This window comes from Conger conger, chromosome 5 (assembly GCF_963514075.1).
Source record: "Conger conger chromosome 5, fConCon1.1, whole genome shotgun sequence".
Classification (NCBI taxonomy): Eukaryota; Metazoa; Chordata; class Actinopteri; order Anguilliformes; family Congridae; genus Conger; species Conger conger.
Window position 1 is genome coordinate 49,534,539 of NC_083764.1, and position 27,709 is coordinate 49,562,247.

The 27,709-nt window shown below is 44.4% G+C and overlaps 1 protein-coding gene across 10 annotated transcripts in view; it reads right to left on the reverse strand.

Moving 5' to 3' along the window:
• The window catches only part of LOC133128198 (myomegalin-like), a 68,687-nt gene continuing 40,978 nt past the window's right edge, over nt 1–27,709 (reverse strand). For 2 of the 10 annotated variants that reach the window (XM_061241548.1, XM_061241539.1), the window contains 33 exons: nt 26,948–27,127; nt 26,429–26,623; nt 25,811–26,002; nt 25,148–25,208; nt 24,966–25,051; nt 24,650–24,766; nt 24,149–24,268; nt 23,861–23,970; nt 23,244–23,377; nt 18,936–19,069; nt 18,144–18,355; nt 17,310–17,637; nt 16,446–16,620; nt 15,965–16,081; nt 14,750–15,215; nt 14,301–14,536; nt 14,039–14,093; nt 12,856–13,109; nt 12,000–12,143; nt 11,610–11,774; nt 10,675–10,950; nt 10,447–10,578; nt 9,476–9,592; nt 9,002–9,191; nt 8,538–8,662; nt 7,695–7,937; nt 7,489–7,590; nt 7,044–7,225; nt 6,641–6,784; nt 4,628–4,766; nt 4,010–4,056; nt 3,562–3,628; nt 1–2,294 (listed from right to left, as the gene is read on the reverse strand). In XM_061241548.1, coding sequence (XP_061097532.1) covers nt 2,149–2,294; nt 3,562–3,628; nt 4,010–4,056; nt 4,628–4,766; nt 6,641–6,784; nt 7,044–7,225; nt 7,489–7,590; nt 7,695–7,937; nt 8,538–8,662; nt 9,002–9,191; nt 9,476–9,592; nt 10,447–10,578; nt 10,675–10,950; nt 11,610–11,774; nt 12,000–12,143; nt 12,856–13,109; nt 14,039–14,093; nt 14,301–14,536; nt 14,750–15,215; nt 15,965–16,081; nt 16,446–16,620; nt 17,310–17,637; nt 18,144–18,355; nt 18,936–19,069; nt 23,244–23,377; nt 23,861–23,970; nt 24,149–24,268; nt 24,650–24,766; nt 24,966–25,051; nt 25,148–25,208; nt 25,811–26,002; nt 26,429–26,623; nt 26,948–27,127 — 5,391 coding nt within the window. In that variant the 3' untranslated portion in view covers nt 1–2,148. Of the gene's footprint in view, nt 2,295–3,103; nt 3,219–3,561; nt 3,629–4,009; nt 4,057–4,627; nt 4,767–6,640; nt 6,785–7,043; nt 7,226–7,488; nt 7,591–7,694; nt 7,938–8,537; nt 8,663–9,001; nt 9,192–9,475; nt 9,593–10,446; nt 10,579–10,674; nt 10,951–11,609; nt 11,775–11,999; nt 12,144–12,855; nt 13,110–14,038; nt 14,094–14,300; nt 14,537–14,749; nt 15,216–15,964; nt 16,082–16,445; nt 16,621–17,309; nt 17,638–18,143; nt 18,356–18,935; nt 19,070–23,243; nt 23,378–23,860; nt 23,971–24,148; nt 24,269–24,649; nt 24,767–24,965; nt 25,052–25,147; nt 25,209–25,810; nt 26,003–26,428; nt 26,624–26,947; nt 27,128–27,709 lie in introns of all 10 variants that reach the window. The other 8 variants (XM_061241544.1, XM_061241543.1, XM_061241542.1 and 5 more) reach the window with 8 other exon arrangements.

Consider the following 27,709-nt stretch of genomic DNA (forward strand, 5'->3'; position numbering starts at 1 on the left):
GAATCTGGAGATTTTCTTTGTTTATTCCACTGAGCAAAAAACACCTTCAAAGCGTCTCATTCATCTTAAGCATTATTCATTACAACACACCGTGTCTTGACTGCGATCGCTATATACATATCATACAAGCTTATACCCACACAGAAAAGGCGTTACAATGCTGGCTTTATCCCTTTATGCAACAGGGACACTTACTCGAAGGAGTGCTTTGTTTAAGGCTCTGACTAGTACATGACAGAACAACAGAAATGTACCGTATCCTAATGTTTGTCTTGCTAACTTCCTGTTAAATCCAAATGCTTAATTCTGGGTCGAGCTCTAGTGCTCGCCGATTCTCTGGGGGAAATTCACTGGGTTGGCACACGCTAAAGTTTTATCTTTGCCCACTGATACACTTTAGCCCAAAGCAAAAGAAAGATAAAGGCATTACATTATCAGTGCCCTATAAACTAGTCATTCCTGCTAAATTTAAGGGCAAGGCTATATATTATCAATCATAACACTATGTGTATGTGTCCTGAAATATGGACAATTTTAAAATGGCGTAAGCATAAAAGCACACAACAAGGGGACAATACCAAGCAGAAAATGGTTCACTCAGCGCTTAAATATCTGCTGGATGTTAAACATCTGAAAGAAAATAAGGTATTGTTGGCTATTGCACTGCTACCCAGATATTTCATTTCCACATATATTAAATTGCGTTGCATTCTAATCACACACAAAAACACAAAAGTAAAAGCCTTATGTACAAGATCAAAGTGCAGAAATATACAGCAAAAAGCAATGAAGCAGCCTAGAAACAACATCGTGTGACAGCTTACTGATTTTTAGATCAAGGACATCAATTTCACCACTTACTCTGCCAAAGTTTGCAACATCTTTATGTGAACATATATGGAGAACATGTAACATCTATTCACAACTGTAACTGGAATGCTCTGCAAATCTGAACCAAGACAAATCACTAAATTTAGAAGAATTTACTGCATCCGGTTTCAAAAACACGAAAACATCTTTTTGGATTTGGAATAAAGTAGGCTACAATTAACAGCTAAAAGGATGCAATGTTTGGTCCTTATGTTAAAAAAATGCCATCTATTCAATGTGGATTCAATTGGACCAAACATATAACGGTTACCGAGTCTCTTTCTAATTGCTGTCTGCAGATGGGTTTTCACCCAAAGACAGAAATTACTTGCGACAGTCGTTTCTGATTGTCTGATTTCAGAGTCGCGTGCAGACCCCGCAATACTCGTGGAAGATGCTAAATAAAAGGACTTTAGGAGTTCAAACTTTGGCAGTGTCGGTGATACACGTAATACGCAACCGTAATACACGGATTTGTATTTCCATTCTACCTCCCAAAGCTACTTCTCCTAAAACTAGTATCTTATTTCTGTCAGTAGTGTTTCAGAATATTGCACTGACGGTCTTAGCCTTAGATTAAATACTTCAGTTTCAGTCAGGCAAAAGCTGGTGCGACAGAGCTGTTGGGCAAACAGCCAACCTTATTGCACATGCTCATCTAGAATGGACAGCCCTAATACTGAGTACATGCTGTTCTCTTCACTAAGGAGAGTGACTTGGAAATAGTGGCAAAACCATTCCCAGGCTTTACTTGAAGAAAACAGAACATATAGAAATAAAAATGTAAAAGAAAAATCTGCAAAACCCACTCAACTTCGTTTCCAATGTTTCCTGGGCAACAGAAAATTCATTCCCAAACACCAGCAGATTATCCAAAGTTTTTAAATGTTGGTTATTTGAATTTGTAAGTGAAATTGCTTTGCAGAAATTTTGTTTCTGTGGTAGCAGACTTGGAGGGTATTGATTGAAACATGATATATTAAGATTTTGTCTCCCCCAACAAAGCTGTATACTTCCACTGGTTGGCTAGGTAAAGGACATTATAGCAGGTCAGGGCACACAGATGCATCACAAAGTCTTTTCCAAACTCAACTCCCATCTTGTTCGCAAAGCAAAATCAGATCACACCAGAGTCTCTGTGGTATGCTTCTGAGAAAACAAAGCAGTTCCTCGAACATAGTTCAGCAAAAAGGCAAACGAGTCCTCCTCCTTCTTATGTAAGAAAAAAGAGTGTTGTCAGAGTCTGAGGGTGGAGAGGCTGATGGGTCTCCCGCTGGTTTAGTGTGTGACCACTTGGAGTAGGCACTGTCCCCCGCGCTTCCTGGCAGGACGCTGGCTAGTCACACCCCTGGCTGGTACCCGGGGGCGTGGGCTCATGATACTCCGATCAGGAGGTTGTTCCCCGGGGCCTCTAAGGACCTCAGCTGGAGGGTGAGGAGGGGTGGGGGAAGACAGGACAGATAAGGGGTGAAAATCGGTATATTTGTGTAATGTTAACTTCAGTACCTGGGTACAGAGAAAACCTTAACTATCTATGTAACTAAATAAACATCTTTCAGCCACATCCCCTGCTACGTTTGACTTTGCTGTGACAGAGCCAATTCTCACCAGCAACAACTTCCATTTTCCATGTGGAAAGATAATAGTCCTCCATAGAAGTCTTGTTTCCCACTTTTGGGCATGTTTTTTTGGAATGTTCAGTTTTGGTAGAGCCTGGTGGTATTTATAGCTTTACCTTTATGATAAAAAGTGTCTGATAATGAGGATAGATGGGACAGCAGCGGAAAATAAGAATGGGTATAATCAAGCAGGCTTTCTAATTCTTGAACAGTACACTATTTTTGTAAACCATCGTATCCGCCCAAATTTAGAAATCACTTGTATACACTCAAGATAGGTACAGTCCAATAGAGATAAAGCCACATCATGCAGAAGGGTTACTTGAGCACAAATTCCCACCAGTGTAAACCTCAGTGTGCGGTTAGCAATTTGTTGCACAAACGGCAAACGTAGTCACAGAAACTCGAACAGGGAAATTGCTGTATGCTTGCTGTGGGTTGAGTGTAATTGCAAGCTTTTTTGTGTTGCTGTGCTAACAGCATAGTAGCATCTTGCCACTTTCCAGTGCAAAAATATCCCTGCCCCCCCGCATTGGTTAGCCAAACTAAAATACAAATGCAGAATGAAAGCCTGCCAAGACGAGCTTGCAGAAGCACCAATCTGTTATAGCTACCATTTGCTCTGCCTGAAGAGCCCATAACTTGTCCTTAGCACAGTATTTGAGACTTTGGCCCGGCAGCCGCCCACCATGCCCAGCTGCTGTCTCCTTGCCTGACATGCTAATTCCGCTGGGACCACATAAACACATACAGATTTAAACGCTTTAATGAAAGGCCATTCAATGCTGCCAGAAGTCCTTCAGCCCCTTTGGGAAGGCTTTCAAAAGTATGCCCTCTTGCTATGTAAAGAACACAACCCATTTTTAACGCTTTCTTCATTTGTAATGATGCTTCTGATGTACAGAACAGAGCTGTAAAATAACTGAATGGATACCAAAAATCAAATGACATTTTGAAACAACCCTGGATTACTCATCGGTAGTGATCTGCCCTTTAGCAATGGGTGGCAGGTGGCAATGGCAAACCAGGGAGGAGGGGAGGGGCACAGGCAGAGCAAGCCAGCATGCCATACCTTTAGCAGGGTAAGGGGAGGTAGAGGAAGAAGAGGAACTTAAGGAGGAAATCTTGGACTCATTCTTCTGGATTTACTCAGTGAGAGGAAAAGAGAGGGGCAGAAACAGAAGAAGGATGAGGGTAAAAGGGCAAAGAGGGGGCAGCTACTGACGTCCCATGCGTCCCTGACCCCACTGCCTGTCTTCTCGCCAGACGCAACAGTAGCTGTGTCTCCATAATTATTTTATCAAGAAGTACACACAAAATGTACACAAATGGAAACACAGCTTGTGACATAGCCGACAACAAACCACCACATACAACATTTTTTCATTTACAATAAATGGAGAGAGACATGACATACAGTACAGTGATGCTGAATGTACCGCGTAGTAATGGATATTACATTAGTAATGACTCAAGCTTTGTACATACAGTAATAAATATTAGAAATGACTGGGGCTCACCTGCAGATTTGACCGTGCTTTTTTCAGGACGTCACGTGTCCTGGACACTGTAAATAAAAAGGTTTGCTGTCAATCATGTGTCCAGTGTCCTGGTTGAGCAGAGTTTCAGTGCAGAGCTGACCATTCCAGTGTAGGTTTGATTCTCACTGGCTCATTTGTTGGCTCATGATGGGGTACCCTGAAGATGTAAATCTCCTCTAAGTGTATTACTTTGTGAAAAAAGAACCTTGAGCATCTGAAGTGATTTGTACGATCTTTTGACCAGGACTTCTGAGACAGTGGATGTCACAGAAGAGGAGCCCTACAAGGCCTGGTAACTTGCGACAATTAATACTTTGGAGGAAACTAGCGAAAGCTACCCGCCCCCTTCAAAAAAAAAAAGGCAATGCACACACATGAAAGCACATAAGCAAGATTAAAGACATAGTTGTAGAGACAGGTTGTAGATGGAGGGTCCTTAAGCGAGATAAAATCCGAAGCTACAAAACAACATAAGTGCTAAGAGCTGAGAGCCCCCTGTAACTAAAAATAGTCCAGTCAGAAAATGCCACATCACAGGGAGCTGCCAATCACAGCTGGGGTGTATGCCCTATTACTAAAAAGATAAGCAGCACTCACGCTGGCTGATGATGAAGCGCTCCATGCCCTCCTTGGTGCGGTTGGAGTTCCTGAGCCTCTCGACAGTGCCTTCCAACACCTCTTCCTGCTTCGTGACCTGCAGCTTCAGTTTGTGAACCTCCTCCTGCAGAGCCTTCTCCTATAAACCATAGACATGCTATAGGATACCGGCCGTACATACTCGTAATACACAACAAACACAATCAGTCACAGCACAGTCACTGTACATATACTCATATTCATTATACATGCGGCTACAGTTCCTAGTCTAGGCTACAGTTGTGTTCAAAATAATAGCAGTGTGTTTAAAAACGTGAGGAAAGCTCAAAATCCTTATAATAGTTTTTATTTTGATGCATTGAGAACACTGCACATTATATCCTAAATCAAAATATGAAGAAAAATGTGTCCATTTTTTAATTACTTTACAGAAAATGAAGAAAAATGAATATTGGGCTGTTCAAAAAAATAGCAGTGTCTGCATTTCTTTACAAACTCAAATATTTACTGTATAAACTGAAAAATCTTCAGGACTTAGCATTCCTGTGAATCACTAAACTAATATTTAGTTGTATAACCACGGTTTCTGAGAACTGCTTCACATCTGTGTTGCATGGAATCGACCAACTTCTGGCACCTATGAACAGGTATTTCAGCCCAGGATGATTTGACAACATTCCACAATTCCTCTGCATTTCTTGGTTTTGCCTCAGAAACAGCATTTTTGATGTCACCCCACAAGTTTTCAATCGGATTAAGGTCCGGGGATTGGGCTGGCCACTCCATAACTTAAGTTTTGTTGGTCTGGAACCAAGATGCTGCTCGCTTACTGGTGTGTTTGGGGTCGTTGTCTTGTTGAAACACCCATTTCAAGGGCATTTCCTCTTCGGCATAAGGCAACATGACCTCTTCAAGTATTTTGGTATAGGCAAACTGATTCATGATCCCTTGTATGCGATAAATAGGCCCGACACCATAGTAAGAGAAACATCCCCATATCATGATGCTTGCACCACCATGCTTCACTGTCTTCAGACTGTACTGTGGCTTGAATTCAGTGTTTGGTGGTCGTCTGACAAACTGCCTGCGTCCCTTGGACCCAAAAAGAACAATCTTACTTTCATCAGTCCACAAAATGTTTCTCCATTTCTCTTTAGGCCAGTTGATGTGTTCTTTGGCAAATTGTATCCTCTTCAGCACGTCTTTTTTTTAACAGTGGGACTTTGCGGGGGCTTCTTGCCGATAGATTAGCTTCACACAGGCGTCTTCTAATTGTCACAGTACTCACCGGTAACCTCAGACTGTCTTTGATCACCCTGGAGCTGATCATTGGCTGAGTCTTTGCCATTCTGGCTATTCTTCGATCCATTCGAATGGTAGTCTTTTGTTTTCTTCCACGTCTCTCTGGTTTTGCTTTCCATTTTAAAGCATTGGAGATCATTTTAGCCGAGCAGCCTATTATTTTCTGCACTTCTTTATACGTTTTTCCCTCTCTAATCAACGTTTTAATCAAAGTACGCTGTTCTTTTGAACAATGTCTGGAACGACCCATTTTTCTCAGGTTTTCAGAGAGAAATGCATGCAAACATGTGCTGGCTTCATCCTTAAATAAGGGCCACCTGATTCACACCTGTTTTTTCACAGAATGAATGACCTCACTAATTGAACTCCACACTGCTATTATTTTGAACACGCCTCTTTCAATTAATTATTCAATTACACAGACTCAGGAGCATGTGTATCATGAATGTTGGGTCTGTTGGTTTTCTATGACTCTACTACACCTACTGGTAAATTATTTGCCATGTAGTAATAACAGTGATTGATCTGGTAAGTCATGTTGGACTGCTATTATTTTGAACACAACTGTACATAATTATTCACAAGCAATCACAATCCCACCGGAAGTTATCTGGCATTTTATTTTTAGGTTTATATCTGATATGCCACATATATAAAGTGAGAAGAAAGGTGGAAATGAAGGGGAAGCAAGGGGAAAAGATGCACTCTGACCTTTTGGATGTGCTGGGAGAACCTCTCGCCATCGGGCAGTGCTGCCCTCCAGAACATCTTCAGGAGAGAGGTAGCCTCCTCCAGGATCTGCTGCAGGGTCTTGGCATCAGCCAGGAGGTCCGTCACACCGCCATAGTCCGGAGCCTGTGCACCCACACGGGAAGAAAGAACAATTCCAAATGCCATGGCCCATAGAAAATGCATTGCAGAAAATATCACAAGTTTATATTTGGGGCTTAACATCCCAGAAAATAAATGCTGTTCCAGTATCTGGTCTTTCAACCCCAGTTGAAACTCCAAACCATTCCGAATTTAATCGAGGATGAGGTTCCTAAGGGCGTATTCATACCAAATGTGGACACATAGCTTTTCAATGTGTTTGGTAAAAAATCTGAACATTCACCCCGCCGAGGTCCAGATCCAGCAGCTCCCCCTTCATCTTGTGCACCAGTGCCTTCCCCTCCAGGACCTGCTGCTGGAGGGCGGTGAAGTCATCCACGTGCCCCACGGCATGTCGCCCGTTCCTGTTGGCAAAGGAGCCGTCGGGCGCCTCTCCTTCCAGGTCTGCGTGCGGGTCTAGTGCATCTGTGGGAGACAATGTCTGTCAGCTTCCACAGAGCAGGAGAGCCCCTCTCAGAAAAAACAATACTTGTTCCTCAACTAGCAGAGCAGACACTGGACAGTTAGCGCAAAGCTAAAGACAGAGCCACTACACAAATAAGTGAAACACCATGTTAATTGCAAACATTTACGCCAATACTCTTAGTTGCATTAGGCACATTGTGAGCCCGGTTAATGAAACAGCAGTAATGAGCGTGTGAGTTTAATATCCAAGGTCAGAGGCACACCGTTGACTGTGAGTTGGGGGTCCTCCAGGCCAGTGAGTGGTGCGTAGGGGGACACACTGTTAAACAGGCCCGTGTCTCTGACGGGTGGAGAGGGCGCGGGGTCTGGGGGAACGGAAGCAACAGCAGGTGAGTGAAGCGCAGACGGACCAATCAGCGAGCAGGAGAGAGCACGGGCGGGCAGGGGGGGTATGGGGCCGGCGCCTCACCGTGAAACAGCTGCCTCTTATACAGGCCGTCCCGCTGGGGGCTCACTGGGATGGTGTTGGGCCGACGGTTGCTGTTCGTGACGGCGATGGCCCCGCCCAGCTGCTGTTCCAGCTGCACGCGCAGGGCGCCGTTCTCCTGCACGCTGCGCTCAAGCTGTGCCCGAAGGGCGCGGACCTCCACCAGCAGCTCACCCAACTCCTGGGATGAGGGCACCCCGGAGTACGTCAGCTCACCCCTGTACCCTGCAGACCAAAACAATCTGCTGTGAGACATTCATGTGACTTCATGTAGGGGCGGTCTGTAGCGTAGTGGTTAAGGTAAATGACTGTGACACGCAAGGTCGGTGGTTCTAATCCCAGTGTAGCCACAATAAGATCTGCACAGCCGTTGGGCCCTTGAGCAAGGCCCTTAACCCTGCATTGCTCCAGGGGAGGATTGTCTCCTGCTTAGTCTACTATCAACTGTACGTCGCTCTGGATAAGTGCGTCTGCCAAATGCCGTTATGTAATGTAATGTACAGTTTTCATTTCTGGTGGTCCAGGCTAGCACGCTAACGCCCAGAACATAATCTATGCAAAGAACATAAACGAAGACCCTGGGCATATGCAAGCTCTTTGCTTTATATACCATACACATGTTTACCGGCTTCTTTTACCCATATCTGAGACTATACACTGCCAATCCACAAGGTGGCAACCTGGGATAATCGGGTTGGAGTGCGCAGAAAGGATTCCTTAAAACTTATTTGTGTGTAGTTGTAAGTTGAATATTCTGTTTGTTTACATTTAGAGCCTCTTACGTGCGTTCCTTGCGTGGAGTACGTAACAGGCTTGAGGGCTCACCTGCGTAGGGGTTCTTGCCGTTCCTGCACATGCGATCGTACACCTGCAGCTCACACTGCAGTGAGTGCAGGAGCCTGCGGCTTTCTGCAAGCTGCTGCTGCAGCAGGTTCACCTCGTGATGGAGCCTGGAGAGAGAGACATACATCCTGTCACTCACAATACATATGTGTCACTCACAATATGTCACTCACAGTATATACTGTCAGAATCTGTCATACAATGCCTGCATAAAACCTATTTGAGTACCACTGTATTTGTAAGTAGCAACAGTACACACACTTGTAATGCAGTCATGAGCGACAGTCACTCACAGTACATAGTGACTTAATTGCATATCACCACAAAGTAGATAGTTATACACATTGCAGCCATTCCTGATAGCACAGAGTGTTATACAGTGTTTTAATATACAGTGTATGGTGGCTGGGTGTATGGGTGTTTTTCCTTATCAGTGGCTGCTTTACCGGTTGTTGTGCTCCTGGCCAGTCTGCCGCTCCTGCTTCAGCTGCTGGATCTCCTGGCCCTGCTGACAGCTGTGTGCCTGCAGTCTCCTCACCTCCTCCCTCCACTCCTCCACCTCCAGCTCTGACTCCTTCAGCTGCGCCCGCCCCATCAGCACTTCCTCACGCAGGTGCTCCACCTCCTTGCAGCTATCTGGAATCAACATACAGTATGGCTTCAGTGTCTTCACTTTAACCTCTTATTTTTCATTTGCAAGAAAACCAGGTGAGAAGTTTAGGTTTAGAACTTTTCACAGATGGGAGGTGATGTCCAGAACTGGAGAGAATTGAAGAGTGCCAGACAAGCTGTACTCAATCTCCCATCAGCCCATTTCATAAAATAGTCTGTGTTGCACCAGGGGCTGTTTCAATCTGCAGACCGTTTACCAGTTATTAAAATAATTTAGCTTTAAGTGAAGGACACATGCTTTCCAGTACCTCTGCTAGCCTGCAGCCGGGACTGCAGAGCCAGGATCTCCTCCTTTAGGGCTCGATTCTCGTTGGTTAGCTGGCTGAGAGACTCTATCCCTTGGATGTAGATGTTTGTGGACGCTCCTGTGGTATAGAGCATGCTCAGTGAGAGCTGGTCTAATGGTAAATCTACACTTTGCTGCTAAACACATCGCCTGTTCAGCACCCTGATGGCAAGGCCTCTATGTTAACCTCTGAAAAACAGTAGCCTATTTCAAGGGGGAGGTTGCACTTTGGAGTGGTCGTGCTATCTTTGCAACACAGAACATTTGAACATCTACCTTTTACAATTCACTTGCATTCTGATAAAAATGGTTAAACTATTAAAATATACTCTACTAATTAACAAATTAACTGTACAAATACGATAAATGTATGTCATGTTTGTCAAATGTATGTATGTTTATTATGATAGAAGTGGGATGAAATAAGCTACATATAATGTTTTGCCATTCTGATCAAAATGAATTTATGCCACACAGGTTAATAATATATTAAAAAACCCAAGGAGCAATTTCTGTTTTAATTTACTCCTGTTGCGCAAGCTAGCAGAGTGTGACATTTTATTAAAATTAAGCACTCTCCTTGAATCTTGCAAAGCTATCAACGGATGTGTAAATATTATGATCAATAGACAACACAAATGTCAGACACTGAAAGATGATTGGCTCAAAGAAAAATAAGTATTTAAAAAATAATAATTTTTTTATGGTTCAAGTCTGGGTCAGGTCTTTTTTTTTCGATCTTTAAAAAAAGACCTTGCTTATAGAAAGCAGTGTATTTTGCCAACTTGATGTTGGTCCTTTACAGACCTTTAGAAGCAGTGGAAATTATTCTGTCAAAGTTTTAACAGGGAATTATAATTTTCACATAGTTTTTTTCAAACTCATTCTAAAAGAAGAGACCACTGAATTATTGTGCTTTTTAAAACCTCTTACTGCTCTCCCGGCCCACTGAGGCCAGCCTGTCTTCCAGCTGCTGCCTCAGTCGCTCGTTGGTGCGAACAGATTCCTCCAGCTGCTGCCGCAGTCCCCGAATCTCCCTAAGGTGTTCCTCGATTAGATCAGCACCTACGAGACAGGGTGGAAACAGGAGTGAAGTCCGCGGAAATCCCACCCCACAACCACACTCACACCCGAAGCACAGATATGGAAGTGGCGCAGTACCTGTGTAACTGGCACCAGACCGATAGCCAGACGACCCGGAAGAGATAGTGCCATAAGCACCAACCCTCACTGGCAGACTGGCGTGGGGTGCTTCCCATAATGCATTATTCTCCAGGACACCCACGTCCAGCTTTGGGGTGGAGGTCCTGTCAGAGCTGCCAAGCTGAGGCTGGTGAAAGGCATGCTGGGATAGAGGTAGGTAGGCGGATGGCTCAGGGTAGGAGAGGGTGTCTGGGGGTAAGTCAGACAGCGCCTTTATATGAGGTACACCAAAACCTGGAGTCAAAACACAGAACATATCACTGGTGAGAGAGACTGTGCATTCAGAGAGCATTAACCCCATTGTGTTCCATATCAGCACTGCAAAATGGAAAATAAAACAATGCATCTTTACATATTACAAAATATAGTCAGTGACCACTATATTACGCATTTATTATTTATTTATTTGACTTATTGGTCTTCTACTGCTGTAGCCCATATTTCTTCTCCATTCTGATGTTTGGTCTGAACAACAACTAAACCTCTTGATCATGTCTGCTTTTATTCATTGAGTTTCTGCCACATGTTTGGCTATATTTGCGTTCATAAGCTGCTGTACAGGTCTATCTAATAAAGTGATCACTGAGTATATATGGCAACAGAAACTGCATTAATATTTCTCATATGGTTTGCACATCATCTAAAATAAATGGAAAACACTTTATAATATCAACATTTGGTGGTGCGTATAACATTTTAAAGTTAGGTAAGACTTCAAACCCACAAACATAAGATTGTGCGGGTTTTGTACATTCTTTTGCAAATGCATGCATTCTGGCTGAACATGAAACAGAAAGCCATGCGTGAGCAAACTCAGAAAGAACCAGAGAAAGCAGCCATGATGCAAATGGCATTCGATCTGTGATCATGCTAGCTGAACCCTGGCCGCTCACTTTCTCCCAGCTCCTTCTGCAGGGTCTGCAGCTCCTGGTGAATATCGCCCAGGGAGAGTCCCCCAGGTCCCATGAGGGGAGAGTGGGGGTCAAAGGGTGTGAGGTCAGGGCAGTAGCGGGTCAGGGGGGCGGGGAGAGAGCTGGACACAGTCCCAGAATACAAGCCTGGGGGGAGGAGGACGACACAAGAAGGGATAGAGTCATTTTCACATGAAGGACGCAGAGCCCATAGGCTCAGACACAGCCCCCCAGAGGAAGCAGACCTCAATGTTCACACTGCAAAGCTGAAAGAACTAAGGCTGTTTGAGAAGGAGCAGGTTAGTCACAATCCTATTCCGACAGTGTTGACACACAAATTCCCCTGTTGCCAGCACTCCCAGCACAACCTACCTTCATGGACCTGAGTCTTCACTGGGTTGTGTGGTGTGCACAGGATGCTGGGACAGCTAGCGGATGACTGAACTCCGTGAGATGCAGTGGTGGGTGATGGTATAGCTATGTGCTGTGATGGAGTGCCATTTTTGGGAGGTGGATCTGGAAGAAAAGGATGGGGGTTGAGGAATGGCAACGTGGCAATGAGGTGAGGAATGTGATTATGACCTGAACGTGGCAAACACACAGAGCGACAAAACAGTCTAGATATGCCCCCTCGTCCAGTTTTTACAGTATTTTGCATTGCCATCATTTAGACCAGGGGTAGGCAAGTGTTGGCTTTTGTTCCTCTGAGCTCCTACTGAATTGAATATTCAGTCTATTATGCTTCATATAATACTATGCTGCATAATAACTGACCTAATTATGCATTTTGGATAGAGAAAAAAATCAAAACCATCTCTGGCACTCCAGGACCAAGGTTGCTGACGCCTGATTTAGATGATGCTCCAGAGTTACAATACAATGCACATACGTACGTGCCTTCTCGTTGGTTATCTTTTATTTATTTGACCATTGTATAACCAGGTAAGTGAGCGAAATGAAACAGAGCAGCAGTGAAACAGAGAAGTAACAACTACAAGTGCACAACAATGAGGGGAAGAGTGATCAGGATCAGTCACCAAAGAGAAAAAAAAACATGTAGCGGTACATTTTTACCTTTCAGGATCCCGCACGAAGACTATTCTTTCTGGATGACATGAGTGGAAACGCACAGTTGCTGTTGCTGCATTGTAAAGGTGTGTGTATGTGTGTGTGTGTGTGTGTGTGTGTGTGTGTGTGCGTGTGTGTGTGTGCGTGTGCGTGTCGCTACCTGCACCGAGCCGCATGTGCCCTCCTCGCACGCTCCGCTCCTCAGGCACATATTCGCTGGGGCCGTCAATGTCCGAACACAGCTCCAGGTCCTCATTGGTGGAGCCCTGCTCGTCTGACACGAAGGAGGTCCTGTCTGATTGGTCAGTGGTCTCGGACAGGGCGTGACCACTGGAAGGCGTGTCCGCGTGCTGCTGAAGCTTGGTGTGAAGGGTCTCGATGATCTTGTCCTTCTGCTGGAGCTCCTTACTCAGCCTGGACAGAGACCAGGACACATCGCCACAACGAGTTCAGCTTGAGGCACAAGGTTATTGCAAGGTTGAAATAGCGAAACACAGATCAAGTTCAAGGTTAAAAGAGACACAAGGTCAAAGGAAGACCGTGTTTATTAACTTCAAATAAAAACCTCCATGTAACATTTTTGTAAGAATGACTAACAATTGGTACAATCTCATTATAACAGGACAACTACTTTCAACAACTTGCCAAAAACTTAAAATGTCGAACAAAATACTTCATACAAGACTTTCATACATTTATTTACCAATAAAGCTGCCATCCCCTTTACATAATTAGTTTTACATATTTCGTTTTTTCTAATCAAGGGAAAGTATGGCTGTATTACTTTAATGCTAGCTGTTTGCATCAAAGAACGTGATATTGTTTCCTATCCCTGTTGGTCCTTAGCTATGTTTTTAACTGCATTACAATTCAAAGTTAGTGAGGAGTTTTCTAACTTATAACAGTGGTTGTAAACATTGACTTGGCTATGTGACTGAAGGACTGCCACATACACTGAAGGGGTTAAATGTGCACCCTGAGGTGAGGCTGCAGTCCTCTCACTGCCCTTTCCATGGGGGGATAGGGGGGACAGAATCTAAAAATGGCATCAGGCACAGTAGGGGTCCACACAGGGGTCAAAGCATGCCAGTAGCCAAAATTGGGAGATTTTTTCTAGGTCAGGCCTAGTAAAAGGATCTGTTTAATGCATATATCCTATGCTCTGACCTGTTCGATATTCAACACAAAGAATTATAGCAAACCACTCTGAGGTAAAGTAGATGGCAAAGGATGCCATTATAATTCTCTATGCAAAACTAGGGCCCATGTCCAACATTTCCTGGTCTGTACATAGAATGTCTTTGTTGAAACATCATCATAGGTTGACTTTCTTGGAAACTCACCGCAGAGCAAGCAACTCATGACCCATTTTGTCCTCGTGAAGTTCTGTGCGATCCCCTGCGAACAAGAGGAACATTGCATTGCTTCCTCAGGCTACTTCCATTTTTTTCTCAAAAAAATGTCCCTCGTATATGTCCAAATATACAGTACACAACATCAATTTGTTATTGCTACTTTCTTTATGCTGATCAATATATTAAACAATATATGCACAAATCTGCATATGCTGGAAGTGTCCATGTAAGGTGGGTGGAGAGCACTCACATCCGCTGATCTTGGTGCCAACGCGGTCAGCCAGCGCGCTGCTCTGGGCCAGCTGCTGGCGGAAGCTCTGGCCCATGTAGTAGTCGATGTCGTTGGCGCGCAGCAGCTCCTCGAAGGCCTTGGTGGTGTCGCCCAGGTGCTGGCTCAGGATGTGGCACACGCCCCGGCCCTCCCTCATGGCCTGCCGCAGGTGAGACAGCTCGCGGGCCTGCGCCTGGATCAGCGTGTTGTACTTCCTGTCGGGGAGAGGGGCCACAGACCCCAGGTTTAAGAACCTCGCCCATACAGTGTTTCAGCTTCAGTTTATACTTTCTTTGTCAGGGACCATATACAAGAAACATACAGCTCAATTACTGAGAGGAGATGTTTTGCAGCAGATTTTAGGTACTAGCTAATTTCCATCTGCAGTCCCAGGGCAGGTCGTGTGAGGAATGGGGTGCAGTACCCACCCTGGCCAGGTGGCGGATTTCGGGTCCTCTACGATGCTCTTTCCCTCCAGCTTGGAGCTCTTCAGCTGGGCCTCCAGGGAAGCCACGCGTGACACCAGCTCCCTCAGTGTGCGGTTAGGCCGCGGTTCGGGGACGTGGCCCGGCCCGTCCGACTGCCAGCCCTCGTCCTCGTCCGCGGCGCTGTGGGAGGGCGAGGGCTGGAAGCTCCAGTTGACCTTGCGCGGGCGCTCCAGGCTGGAGGCATAGTCGCTGGTGGCGGAAAGCGAGCGCACGCGCGCCTGCAGGTTACGGACCACCTTGGTGGAGCGGGAGAGCTGGGCGCGCAGGTCGCGGACGTGTCGCCGGAGAGTCTCGGCGTCCTCTTCTTCACCGCCGCACCCTGCGCCAGCCCCCCCAGCCCCCCACCATCGCGTCCCGCGCACCTGCTGCCCCGATAGGCTGGTGCACATCTCCAGGTCGTCAAACTCTGGGGACAGGTCAAGATAGTGTCAGCTGAGGGCTCTGACATCACAGCTTGCTGCCCCCAGCCCCCTCTCCCACCACACCGGTATATCAATCTCTACATGAAGCTTAACATCAACATTAGCTATGCTTGTTTTCCTTCATCGCCCCTGTTTGTAATATTCTGACATAATTATAGACCTTCATTGTAATAGACCATGAATAAAAAGGCAGACATGAGGATACAACGATAAACTGCCTGGGAAACTTCTAGCAATTATGCACCACTCATCCAATGTATGGATTCGAGGTGAAATGGTATGGTATGGTAAGTATTTAAATAGTTTTTTATTAGTATATCTTTAATTGTTTTGTTATTTTATTTCATATCTGTAAACACATTCATTATCACAATCATAATCTTTCAATTTCAAAAATAATATTTCCATGTACAGTGTAGTAGCACCCTCTAGTGTGCATTCAGAAGACTTCTAGCTTCACAGAAACCTCGCAATTTACCATCTAAACCTGTGGAGCCGTAGTCCTGAAGGGCCGCAGTGTATGCTGGGATTTGTGGTTTTCTTTCAGGCAGCAGAAAATTATGACCTTGAGATCAAGGTGTATAGATTCTCTAGCCAATCTATGACTTAAATACATGAATCACTGGTGCTCAAAAACACTTAAAAAAACTGCTACTACTTCAGGCCTAGTGTCTGACACCCATGATCCCTAAATGTTTTTTTAGGCTCTGCTGTGTGACAAGAACATTCTCACCTGGGCTGCTGGTGTCTTCTCTCTCTGCCTCGTTCTCACTCCGGCCGCAAGTCTCGTATCCCAGATCCTGCAGGTCCACTTGCACCTGCTTACTGGCCTGCTCCACTGACGTCTCGGCTGACAGAAACAACCAGTAACAGTCAGTCAACGGCTTCACAGACACACTTACTTTTTACCAATGATACTACAACATAATGGTGAGTTGATTACCTTTTCTCTCTTGTCAGTTCTTGAGGGACCAGCTTGTCTCATTACTTTTCATATTTACAAATCACGTTCAGTTTCAACAGTAAGGGGGGTAATAGAAAAGCACTTCAGGAATTTTAATCTATCGCTATCTCATTTTTGACCATGTATAGACTCCCAACGGTTTTTCTGCTCTCTTGTAAAAAAGACGTTGGTGCGATGTGGATGGTTTACTCGGTCACATATGTCAACTCAAACTAACATACAACACTGATGAATAGGGAGGGTGACTCACTCAGTAGCTCTCTGTAGTCCTTCAGCTGCTCTGCCTGGGCCTGAACCGTGGCCTCTGACACCATCAGCCTCTCCTGCAGATCTCGGCTCTCCTGCCTGCTCAGCGCCAGCTCCGACCGCAGACCCACCTCCACCTGCTCCCGCACCTCGCACCTCCTCCTACCCGGCTCCTCGTCCTACGTCACATGACAAGACCACTCGAGGAAGCTCTCAGGAGGACACGCAAACAAATGCACACATCGCTACTACGTCTCTCGGTTTCAAACACAACGGCTCAAATACTGTGTAATTGTTGAGGCATCGTGGGTTTAGAATAGAGCACTGTGTGCTACATTCCCGTGTGCAATCAGCTGATGACCTGCCTGTGTCCTCCTCTCTCTCATTGGTCAAATGCTGAACTATAGTGTCTAGATCTGTGACCATTTACTGAGAACATACAGAGACTGGCTGTAAAAAACAACTCAAAAACCTCCTTGCCCTGACTACTCCTCAACTGAAATAGTAAGTGAAGGATAAGAAAACAAGAAAAAGAGTGAGGGTGGAGAGAAAGTAAAGACTACACAAGGGAGACAGACCAAGAAATAAGCACTGTTATACTTTTGCTCAAAGCTATGTGGATGAATAGAGCTTATTCATCATAGCATGCTTAGCATGCCTGTGTAAAAATAACTAATAACGCACGTGAGCAACATGCTATCAGAGGGATGAAATCTTCAAGAAAGAAAACAATCTTGTTTTCTTGTAAATACGGCCCATTGAATTTTTTAAGGGTAAGACAACTGACGCTATACTAGCACTGTGTGTATCACACAGACACTTTGTTTAAGGTCAATACAGTAATCTTCATAACTGACAGTTCTCTTACCTGTGCATGTGAGGGATGTGTTGGACTTGGGGATGGCAGACCCCCTCGGTCCTGAGATGGAGGCCGGGTGCACCTCCTCTTCCCCTGCCCATCCTGCAGAGGAACCTTTGGGGCTCCACGTTTGCCCTGAGCTGGCCCCACCTCCTCACCAGCCCCCGGGGCATCTGGTCCTGGGACGCCCCTGTCGTTCCCGATCGCCACGGTTACACCCCCACCATTGACACTGCTCAACCCACTCGTCACACCTTGCTCCCACCCTCTCCACGTCACATGACCCGCCGCCTGCTTCAGCTCGCTGTTCTCCTGCTGCAGGTTCAGAAGTGCGATCCTGCAGACCAAAACACAACCATCAGGTGACCACAATACAGTATATAAAACAGAATGTTGTGTTGGAAATGTAATGTACAGTTCCCGTATTCCTAATTTGATTCACATAATATAGCTATTACTATAGCATATTTGGATTTCTACAGTTGGAACTATTTGGTATGAATGCCTATGAAACCCTAGCCAAATGAAACCATCCATAGGTTTCCTTCCACATGCCTAACAGGACTAACCTACAGTACAGTACATGGGACCACCTTCCCCGACAGAAGGGGTGCAGAACTCCGGTCCTCGAGTGCCGGTCTGCATACTGGTTTTTGTTCCAACCAATTGCCTTTCAGCCCTTGTTGTGCACCCCTGCTCTACAGTATATGCCAGTCAAATAGCTAGATGGCACATAGCAACTCATCACTATTGAACCTCACAGGGTTGAGTACAGTACCTTGCAGTACACAGAGTAATATCATATAAAACCAGTAGAAACCAGCAGAGTTTTGGGTTTCGTACCTCATCTGGGACAGGGAGGCAAAGCCGGCCTTCTCCAGCTGCACCTTCAGCTCCCCCAGCTCCCGTTCCACTGCCCTCTTCTGCTCCATCAGCTGCTGCATCTCCACCCGCCACTCTGCCAGGCCCCGCCCATCCACTGCAGCACTCTGGGATAGCACCTTCTTCTCCAGACCTGGGCATGGGTCTTCCAGTTTGCAGATGACCCCAGAATCCTGCTCAGGGGAAAAATTAGATGGTTCAATTATATATTTCATCCCAAAAATAGGGCCTTTTTTATTTCAATTTAAGAAGTATGTCCCATCTCTTCTGCAATCCTGTAAAATATTTTTTTGGTTTGCATCAAAAAGAGAAAGCTAAAACTTGTTAAAAAAGGCAGCTGATCACTGTGCAGAAAACTCTATCTCTCAGAATCGCTGATAAAACAATCAGTACTGTTATAGCAGCCAGTACAAACCTATTTAAAGTGCATCACTCCATAAGAATGAAAATGCTATCCAGGTATTTGGGAACTGAATCATTGGTCATCATCATCAATCATGGGTTATATATATAGAAAATACAGCAGAAATTCCTCATGGGTTTAAATATAATATGGCACAATTTGACATAATTTACAACATATTATATGACCCCTAATGTCATATAATTAAAGGTGGTATCGTTTACACAAACCAAGGAATGTTCTTGAACTGATACTTTCAGAAGAAAATGAAAAAACAAGTATCACTAAGCTATGGCAGTAGTGGGCAGCAGCAAATGGAAATAGTACACATAAGTGCGTAGTATATTCACCATTGTAGTGGCTAGAGTTCGAGCTGTCAGTTTGCTGTCTTCCTCCTCAATGCTGTCTGAGTATTCACTGCTGCCATCTTCTTCTTCCTCTTCCTCCTCCTCCTCCTCTTCCCCTTCCTCGTCTGTGTTGAGCTCTGGGTAGATGGCAGGCAACTGGTTAGTGTGACCCTGCCCAACAACCCTCGACAGGGCCTAACCCCCCACCCGTGTCTGCTCAGAAACGGCTCAGGCTAAAAAAAACTCCACTCCTATGAGTCTCCTTTGGTGTCACTAAGTGCTGAGAACACTCTTAAAAGAGTGCTGATGCATTGTGGACTAATCTGGCACACAGCCTTTTGGTGGAAAGCTATGGAAACAAAAAGGCATACAGACATAGGTTTGATTTGACTCTTTTTTAAACCCCAGAAATAATAACTTGGAAAATAATCGTATAAAAAAAATGCATGTGGCTTTTGGTTAACAAGTCCATGAAGCTGCCATTCTCAAAATGTCTGAGGAGACAAGCAGAAGAGTAGATCCAGCAGAAACTCAGGAGTTATATAAGCTGCAAGAGCCTGTCCTGCTTCCAATTAGAGAATCCACTGGCAAAGCATTATGGGAAATACAAAACAGATTTATTGAATTGAGCCTCTACAGAATGCCAAAGAATATGCTGAAATGGTTGTTTCAGAAATAAAGCAGACCTAGTTTAAATTTCTGCACTGTGATGATTTCAGGTGTCATTTTAATGCATTATGATATCAACCTCACAAAACCCTTGCTGGGTTCATCAGGTTTTCATGAACAAATGAAGTGGGTTAACTATCCAAAGTGCATACGGAGCTTTCAACAAAACACTACTGACAGAATTACTACTACCACGGAAAATAGAAAAAGTTTGTCATTGTTCTAAGCAGCCGCTCCCTTTGGCAAATTTCAGCTTTTATTAAAGGATCAAAGCCCTCTCGGGACTAAAAGGACGTTTTTTTCTTTTGAATCAATCAGGCTCTCAGCGGAACAAAAGCAGATCCTCTGGCTTTCATTAGCCCCATGCACTTTGATTGGTCCTTGACATTGTTTCATCAGGAAGTGGGTTTCCCAGGAACAATAAAAGGATTACGGGAGAACTATTGGGAGTGGTGCATTGTGCATTTAAGCACTGTCCTTCTCCCCTTACAGCTGTGGGTGTGTGCAGCAAGTCTTTTTAACTACACACAAGTTTGTGTTACATCTCGTCATTTAGATGGCAAAGCATGTGTTTCCAGCCAAGCCCTCTTTCCCCACAACCAGACTTCTGAAAAGAAATGGCATTTAACAAATATTGAATGATTATCAGGCAACATAATTATTGTTCAAGGTTTCGGAATCGAGGGATATGTGGAAAATGTTGAGGGGTGGCCATTGCCTCGGGTTCAGGTTAAGTACAGGAAAGGCAAAATACAGTAAGATACTGAACCCAAGCATTACTACTACTAACCTACAGAACCTGAAGTGATGCTTTGGCCTGAGGTGGGAGAGCATTTTAAAGGCTGCATATTCATTTACAGCTGGAACGGCATCCTGGCTGATTCTTAGAGGTAAAGAAAAACCATTTGATTGGATGGAGTTGTCATTCACGTATCAATTACAGCATTTCCATTACGAATTTCATTCTCTATCCTTACATTTTGAGAACAATAAATAGCATTATTCTTTAGATATATAATCCTGAAACTGTAAATGCAATCTAATGCATTGTGGCCATTGTGTGCTATATCAATATACCTAAACGGCAATATACCTACAAATGGTGAGTACTGTATTTACTTTCTATTATGAATGTGTTGCTTTGATGTGATATTTAGAGTACATCCAGCTAATGAACTTGAAACCTTTTCTCTGTATGTTGACTACCAGATCTAGTTACAGGTGATATTTCAACCCTGCAATATATAATGCCAAATTTTGCACCTACATCAGCCAATCCCAAGGGGTCACCTGCAACCCTAAACGGACCAATCCATGCATACACAGTACAGTATGTAGTTTAACTAGCACTATATTAGTAGAGTATTACACTAGCTTTTATACTAGACAAATGAGTCACACCTGGTGCCTTTACTTCTGCAGGGTTCAGTTACTTATGCAGGGTTCAGTTAGTGTGCTCCTCACAGCTTCATTCATGTGAGTGTGTGTGTGTGGGGGAGGTGTCTGTATACACATGCGCATATGTGTATGTAGTGGTGGGGGAGATGTCAGGCTTGAATGAATGGCGAGAGATGAGATGTTGTTTCGTTCTTCTCACAATCAGCCAGAAAATGCATGAGAACCTCAGAAGGTTATAGTAGGGGCCCTGTAATGCGCAATTCATGGGAAAGATGCAACCACCATTTGGATCCAAATGGTTTAAAATAGCAACTAAAAAGAAGTTTCAACCCTGGAAAACAGGGGAGGCAAAATCAAAAGCTACAAGGATATCAGATACAGGTGTACTACTGCTATCCTGAAAAAGAAGGTATACAACTGCTATTCTGAAAAATAATGTATACTCATGTGGAAAGCAAAAATCTTTTCTCAAAATAAGAGTTATTTCTATTAATTTAAGTATTAAGCAGTATTTTTAAGCTAAAAAAAATCTTAAGCAGTATTTCTTCTTACTTATCAGCCCATAAAAACATGATAAAAGGACACTTACAAACACTTAAAAAGAAGAACATAACAGCCGTGCAAATGACAGAAACATGCTGGATACCATGCAAAAACTATAGTACCTTCAACAAATCAGTTCACACACCATATGAGTTGCAAGTATTGATTATGATTATGAATCCCAGTCAAGGTGGATAAAATCTACCTCACTAATTTTGCTTTGTAAAGCCACAATAAATAGAACTTAATCTTATCTACACATATCAAATAATTCAAATATTTAAATCTCAGGAGTGGAAATCAAGATTTAATCTCTCAACACCAACAGCAGATATTCAACTGATACAGAAATACAGGCAATGTCAACAGGCGGAGAATGAACAGGGTGTCAATATGAATGTCAAACATGAAAAACTAAATAAAAAGGACATGAATGTGGAAACACTATAGTGTCCCTGCTGACCATATCATATAATTTCTTTATGTTTATTTCAAATATTAGCATAGATTACTTTTCCATAAACCAGGAGTTTTATATCTCTATGCAGATAGCAACTTGCTGAAAGCAGCTCCCCAGTTTTAACTCCAAACTCCTTCAATGCAAGCAAGTCATATAAACTACCGATAATTCTGATTTGTCCCCCTGCTGTGCTTGGAAAAGGGCTCAAAACTGTATGTCTCAACAAAAAATGTCTCTTTAATTATATGTAGTTTATTTATGACAACAACTGTAAATGTTATTATCTGTACTCTATAAATGTCTGCAATGTAAAATATAATATATAAAATACACTCACACATACAGTACATGCCTGCACAAACACATGCACAAACATAAAAAAGGATTTGACTCTCTCAACATGTTTTGGTCAGAATGCACACACAGTACTGTAGATAAAACAACAACATGCATGTAATGCTTTTGCTGTCATTTACACGTTCGGTTCAAAGCTCTTATTCTTTTTGGCTAAAATATACATAATATGTAATAAATAAGAAACATTTCTCTGAACAACACAAATGAAAATAAAAATGTATGATGGAACTGAGAGTGGCAGATGAAAGTGAGCTTTTAGCCAACTCAAATGCAATATATAGGATTTCATATTTTGGAATTTATGTAAAAAGTAATTTATGTTTAAAATGAAACACACATTGTCCCGAACAAATAAATAAAAATATATATAGAGAAGGAATGTCTCAGTAATGATTTCTCTCTAGGGGAGCCAGTGAACCTTTAGTTTGAAGTACCAGATACATGGATGTTAAATATAGAACCACTACCATATCATCCTGGGACAAAATAAATAATATTATTATTATTTGTTAAAGACTGAGAGATGACGATTGCCTCACTGCAGTAATTTATGAGAAGCTACTGTGAGGCAAGAATAAAACACAATGCACAATACAAACCAAAAATATGTTCACACTGAACATATTTATGCAAGCAATTTGCAAAATAAGAAATAAAAAAAGATAAATTAAAGAAGGATAAATGGACATATGGCTATATCAGTTAATAAAACCGTCATGCTCGATGTCAGTAGGCACTTCTTGTTAGCAAGGGTGGGCCCCTGCTCCGCCCCACCCACTGGCCACGCCCTCCAAAGCAGTGGTGTTAGGCTGAATGAACATCAACGCCCCCTGCAGACTGGGAAGCCTGCTCTTGCGTTAGCGTCAAATCCTGCTGTTCCCCACCTCCAAAATCAGGCTGTGGATTTGGTGACGTTTCCACTGCCAGGACGACATTTTGGGTCCTTGCTAGGACCTCCTCAAGCTGCCCTCTCAGTGCCTGAACCGTGTTCAACTCTGTCTGCAGGGTGTTCCCAGACCTGTGGAGAACAGAGGGACAGGAATATGACAACAATCACCTCTGCTTCATGCCAAACTTCAAGCACTACAGAATAAGTGGTGAATTTCTACCTTTCATGCATCATACCACGATTACCCTCCTGTGTAATTGCTACTTGTGTAAAAACCTATGTTTGAAATTAATTAGGGCTACACAAAGCACTTTACAATTAATGCCTCTCATTCACACACCAATGGTGAAAGGCTGTCATGCAAGGCACCAGGCAGCTCATTGGGAGCAATTGGGGGTTGGGTGTCTTGCTCAGGTACACTCCGGTTAAACCAACAACCGTGAAACTGCCAGACGACTGCTCTTACCTCCTAAGCTAATGTCACCTCATACCAAAACTATCCCTAACAATAATGCATATGACTATGACTGCACTGAAAACAAGTGCCTCAGAACAGGCAACAGATTGATTATTTCTGCTGCTACTAGTGGCTGTTCTGCAGCTGAGTCTTACCCCTGTCCTTGTGCGTGTATCTGAGTCAGGCTGTGATACAACTTCATCTCAGTCCTCAGGGCTGCATTCAGGCTGCTGTACTCCAATACCAGCTGCTCCAGAAGACGCTGCTGAAAAATGCCATCGCCCATGACACTCATTTCAAACAGCGCATTTCAACATGTGGAACAGACATCATTCAACCAAAGGTCTGTTGATGAACCCTGAACTTTGAGGCCTAGGGAGAAGCACTTCACTGGAGAGAATCAATGGCGACAGGCACATCCCTGCAGGCCTACAGAAAAGTACCTGGTAGTCATTACTGGTCGTGTCCTGCTGAGCTCTGCTCTCTCTGAGAGCCTGTAGCTCATTGGTCAGCTCCTCTACCAATGGCAAGTCAGAGGGATCCACCAGACGCTTTTGCATGTCCTGGACACAGAAACAAACAAGCACACATTCAAACAAGGACACGAAAAAGGGTTGTCAAGATAAAACAACAACCAGCGGACGCAGATTTGCATTATGGCATCACATTGTTTACATTATTTCTACATTCAGCTGCTACATTCATTCCGTAATTCCTTATTCTGTTAACAGATGATTCTAGACTACACCAGCTATAGATGTTCTGTATTAAACCATGCCCCTATAAAGTATATTCATATTGAGCCAGCAATCTGAGCCAAAATAATTACAGAGGATACTTTAAATGTTAAGAATATAGAGTTGACCATCTGGCTAGTGCACAGATGACTTGTATGTCTATGATCTGTAAGTCGTGGATGCTTGGCAGGCTAGTCTCGAGCGAACCTTGATGAGATCCTCTTTGGCATGGATGCTTGCAGTGAGGGCCTCCACCTGAGCCGACAGGGAGCAGACCTCCTCCTCCTGTCTGGTCAGGGTGGAGTGCAGGGTGGAGACCTCCAGCTGTGGGAGCAGGGAAAAAGGGAGAGACCAAAGAGCACAAGCTAAGTTGGATCACAACTAAAACAAGAAGCTACGATAAGCCACAATAAGATCCGCATAGCTGTTGGGCACTTGAGCAGGGCCCTTAACCCTGCATTGCTCCAGGGGGGATTGCCCCCAACTAGTCTAATCAACTCATACGTGGTTCAAGGTTGCTCACCTGAGCCTCCTTTTCCTTCTTCAACACCAGCTTCAGCTCCTCTTCAACCGCCTCCACCTCCTGCCTCCTGGGTGTGGTGTCACCTGCTGGCAGACCATAACAGCTCTCGGACCTCATTGGAGCTAATGAGGCACTCGCACGGTGCAGATAAGAACCCCCGACCTTGGCTTTTCCTGACTTACCCTTTGGTGTCTCTTCATACGTGGCGATGACCATGGGCTCCTCCCGCTCCTGCACCAGCTTCTGCAGCAGAGACAGAACAAATCTGTGCAGATCTGTGCTAACTGCTCATCGACTCATGTCCATACACTGGTACACACACAGCCAAACACACACCCAAACCCAAACCCAGACCCACACACATACACCTCACTGAGCACTTCATTAGGTAGACCTGTACACCAGCTTGTTAATGGAAATGTTTGTGGCAGAAACTAAATGCATAAAAGCATGCAGACATAGCTTAACTAAATGGGGAAGAAATGTGATCTAAGTGACTAAGTGAGCATGAAATGATTGCTGGTGCCAGACAGGGTGGTGTGAATATCTCAGATCTCCTGGGATTTTAATTTTCTCTCAAGAGTTTGCAGAGAATGCAAAAAACTGAAAGAAATCCAGTGAGTAGCAGGTCTATGGGCAAAAACGCTTTGTTAATGAGAGACATCAGTGGAGAAGGGCCAGACTGGTCAAAGCTAACAGGAAGGTGACAGTAATGCAAATAAGCACACATTACAACAGTGGTATTCAGAAGAGGATCTCTGAACTGTATATGCACCCACCCACGCACACACACACACACACACACACACACACACACAGGCAGGCACACACACACACACGCATACCTGTATGAGGGCCTCTTTCTCACGTAGCTGGCTCTGCAGAAGTTCCAGCTCGAGGCGTGGCTCTCTGTCGCGCTGTTCACTCTCAAGTTTCAGCTCTCTCACCTCCCTGTCCTGGGCGATCAGCTGCTTGCGCACCTCCTGAAGCTCGTCCGTCCGCTCGCTGATTACGCGCCTGAGCTGGCTCGCAGACTCCTGAGAGGGAGGGAGTGTCACTACGTTACCTGCTGTCTTCTTGTGTCTTCTGTTTATTAATGTCACAATTAGGGCTGTAACTACCTTTGAGAACACTGAGGTCATGTCCTCTGTATTTTTTTGTCATTTGCAAAGCCTATATTGAATTCTTTAGGAGGGGAATGAAATGTCTTTAATATTTTCTCAACTTTATGCCTAATGTAGAGGCATACTACAGCATTTGCACCGTAAAAGGCATCCTCTAAAATGAACAAAGTAAAGGGGGCAAAAAATAGCAAACCATGGCCTAACCTCCCACCCCACCTCTGCTGTGTCTCTTGACCTTAGTTTCTTCGATTTTGGTTATGCGCCAAGTCACAATACATGTTACTATATTAGAAATGATAGGGTGATCTGGGTGACCTCAGGATCTGATGGATCGGATACCTTGATGTACTGGTCTCTGGCACCGATGGTGCTGAGCAGTTCCTGGACCTCGGTGCTGTGCTCCTGGGCCTGCTGGCTCCGGTCAGACAGAACCTCCTTGAACAGATGCTCCTTCAGCTGGAGATGCAACCTCAACTTCTCCACCAGCTCGCTGGGGTCCGCTGAGACCTTACTGACCAGCGACGCAGTCAGTTCCTGTCACACACACACAAAGACTCAATGTGTCAGATGCACCCATACCTGAAATTCCATGCACAGTCCTTAAATCAGTCATTGACACACTTTTCTGAAGAGAAACATCATGTGCTATGTACTAGTACATGCATACAGGAGTATACGCACACACAAACACATGCATAAAGACATAAAACAAACATAAAATAGACATAAACACAAGCTTTCATCAAACTGCACCTCACCTCACCTCAAAGGCAAAGCACGATTGTTCAGTTATACTACAGTGCAAGGTCCCGGAGAGATTGGGTCTCTCATTGTCATGGATGTTGCATGCTACGGTACCTCCAATTCCTTGGTGCCCATCTGGAGAGAGTTCTGCAGCTGGCCAATTATGGCGTCCCGCTCTCTGAGGCTCCGGCCCTGACACTCCTCTGCTTCCTGCTTCAGCCACTGCAGTTTCCTGTAGGCCTCGGAGACCTGTTCCAGCTCCAGGTCCTTCCCACGCACCATCCTGTCCAGGCTCTAAACACACACACACACATCCAAGTTAATTCACAGTTGACTCAACACTCAATGGTAAGTGGAGGATGTGTATTTGTACCAAATGGTGTGCATTGTGTACAGCAGGTTTCCTGCTTTTCTTTTCTCCCAGGTAATTAACTGAACAATTAGTGCTAGTTATTGGCTTCACACCTGCCTCCCAGGTAAAAGGAGGGTGGAAAACCAGCAGTTCTCAGCCCTTGAGAACCATGATTTAATGACCCCTGGTGTATAGTGTTTGCCGAGTTTCTTCCTAGTTCCTTGAGGGATTTTCCTTACCACTGTTGCCTTTGGTTTGGTCATGGAGCACGGAATATCTGTCTCACAGTATAGTGAGTATAGTGCTCACAGTATCCTCGTTGAGCGAGCACTGCTTGTCAGGGTCTAGTGTATGCTTCTCAGTGATGGCATCTTCATGGTGTATGTATGCTAGTGTATGCATAGTATATATAGCAGTTATCACAGCGATGTTATCCTCATTGTATGTGTACTGCTAGTCTGTGTCCACTGTATAATCCTCAAAGTGCACCTTGTTGTGCGTGCACTGTTTGCGTGTATAGAGTA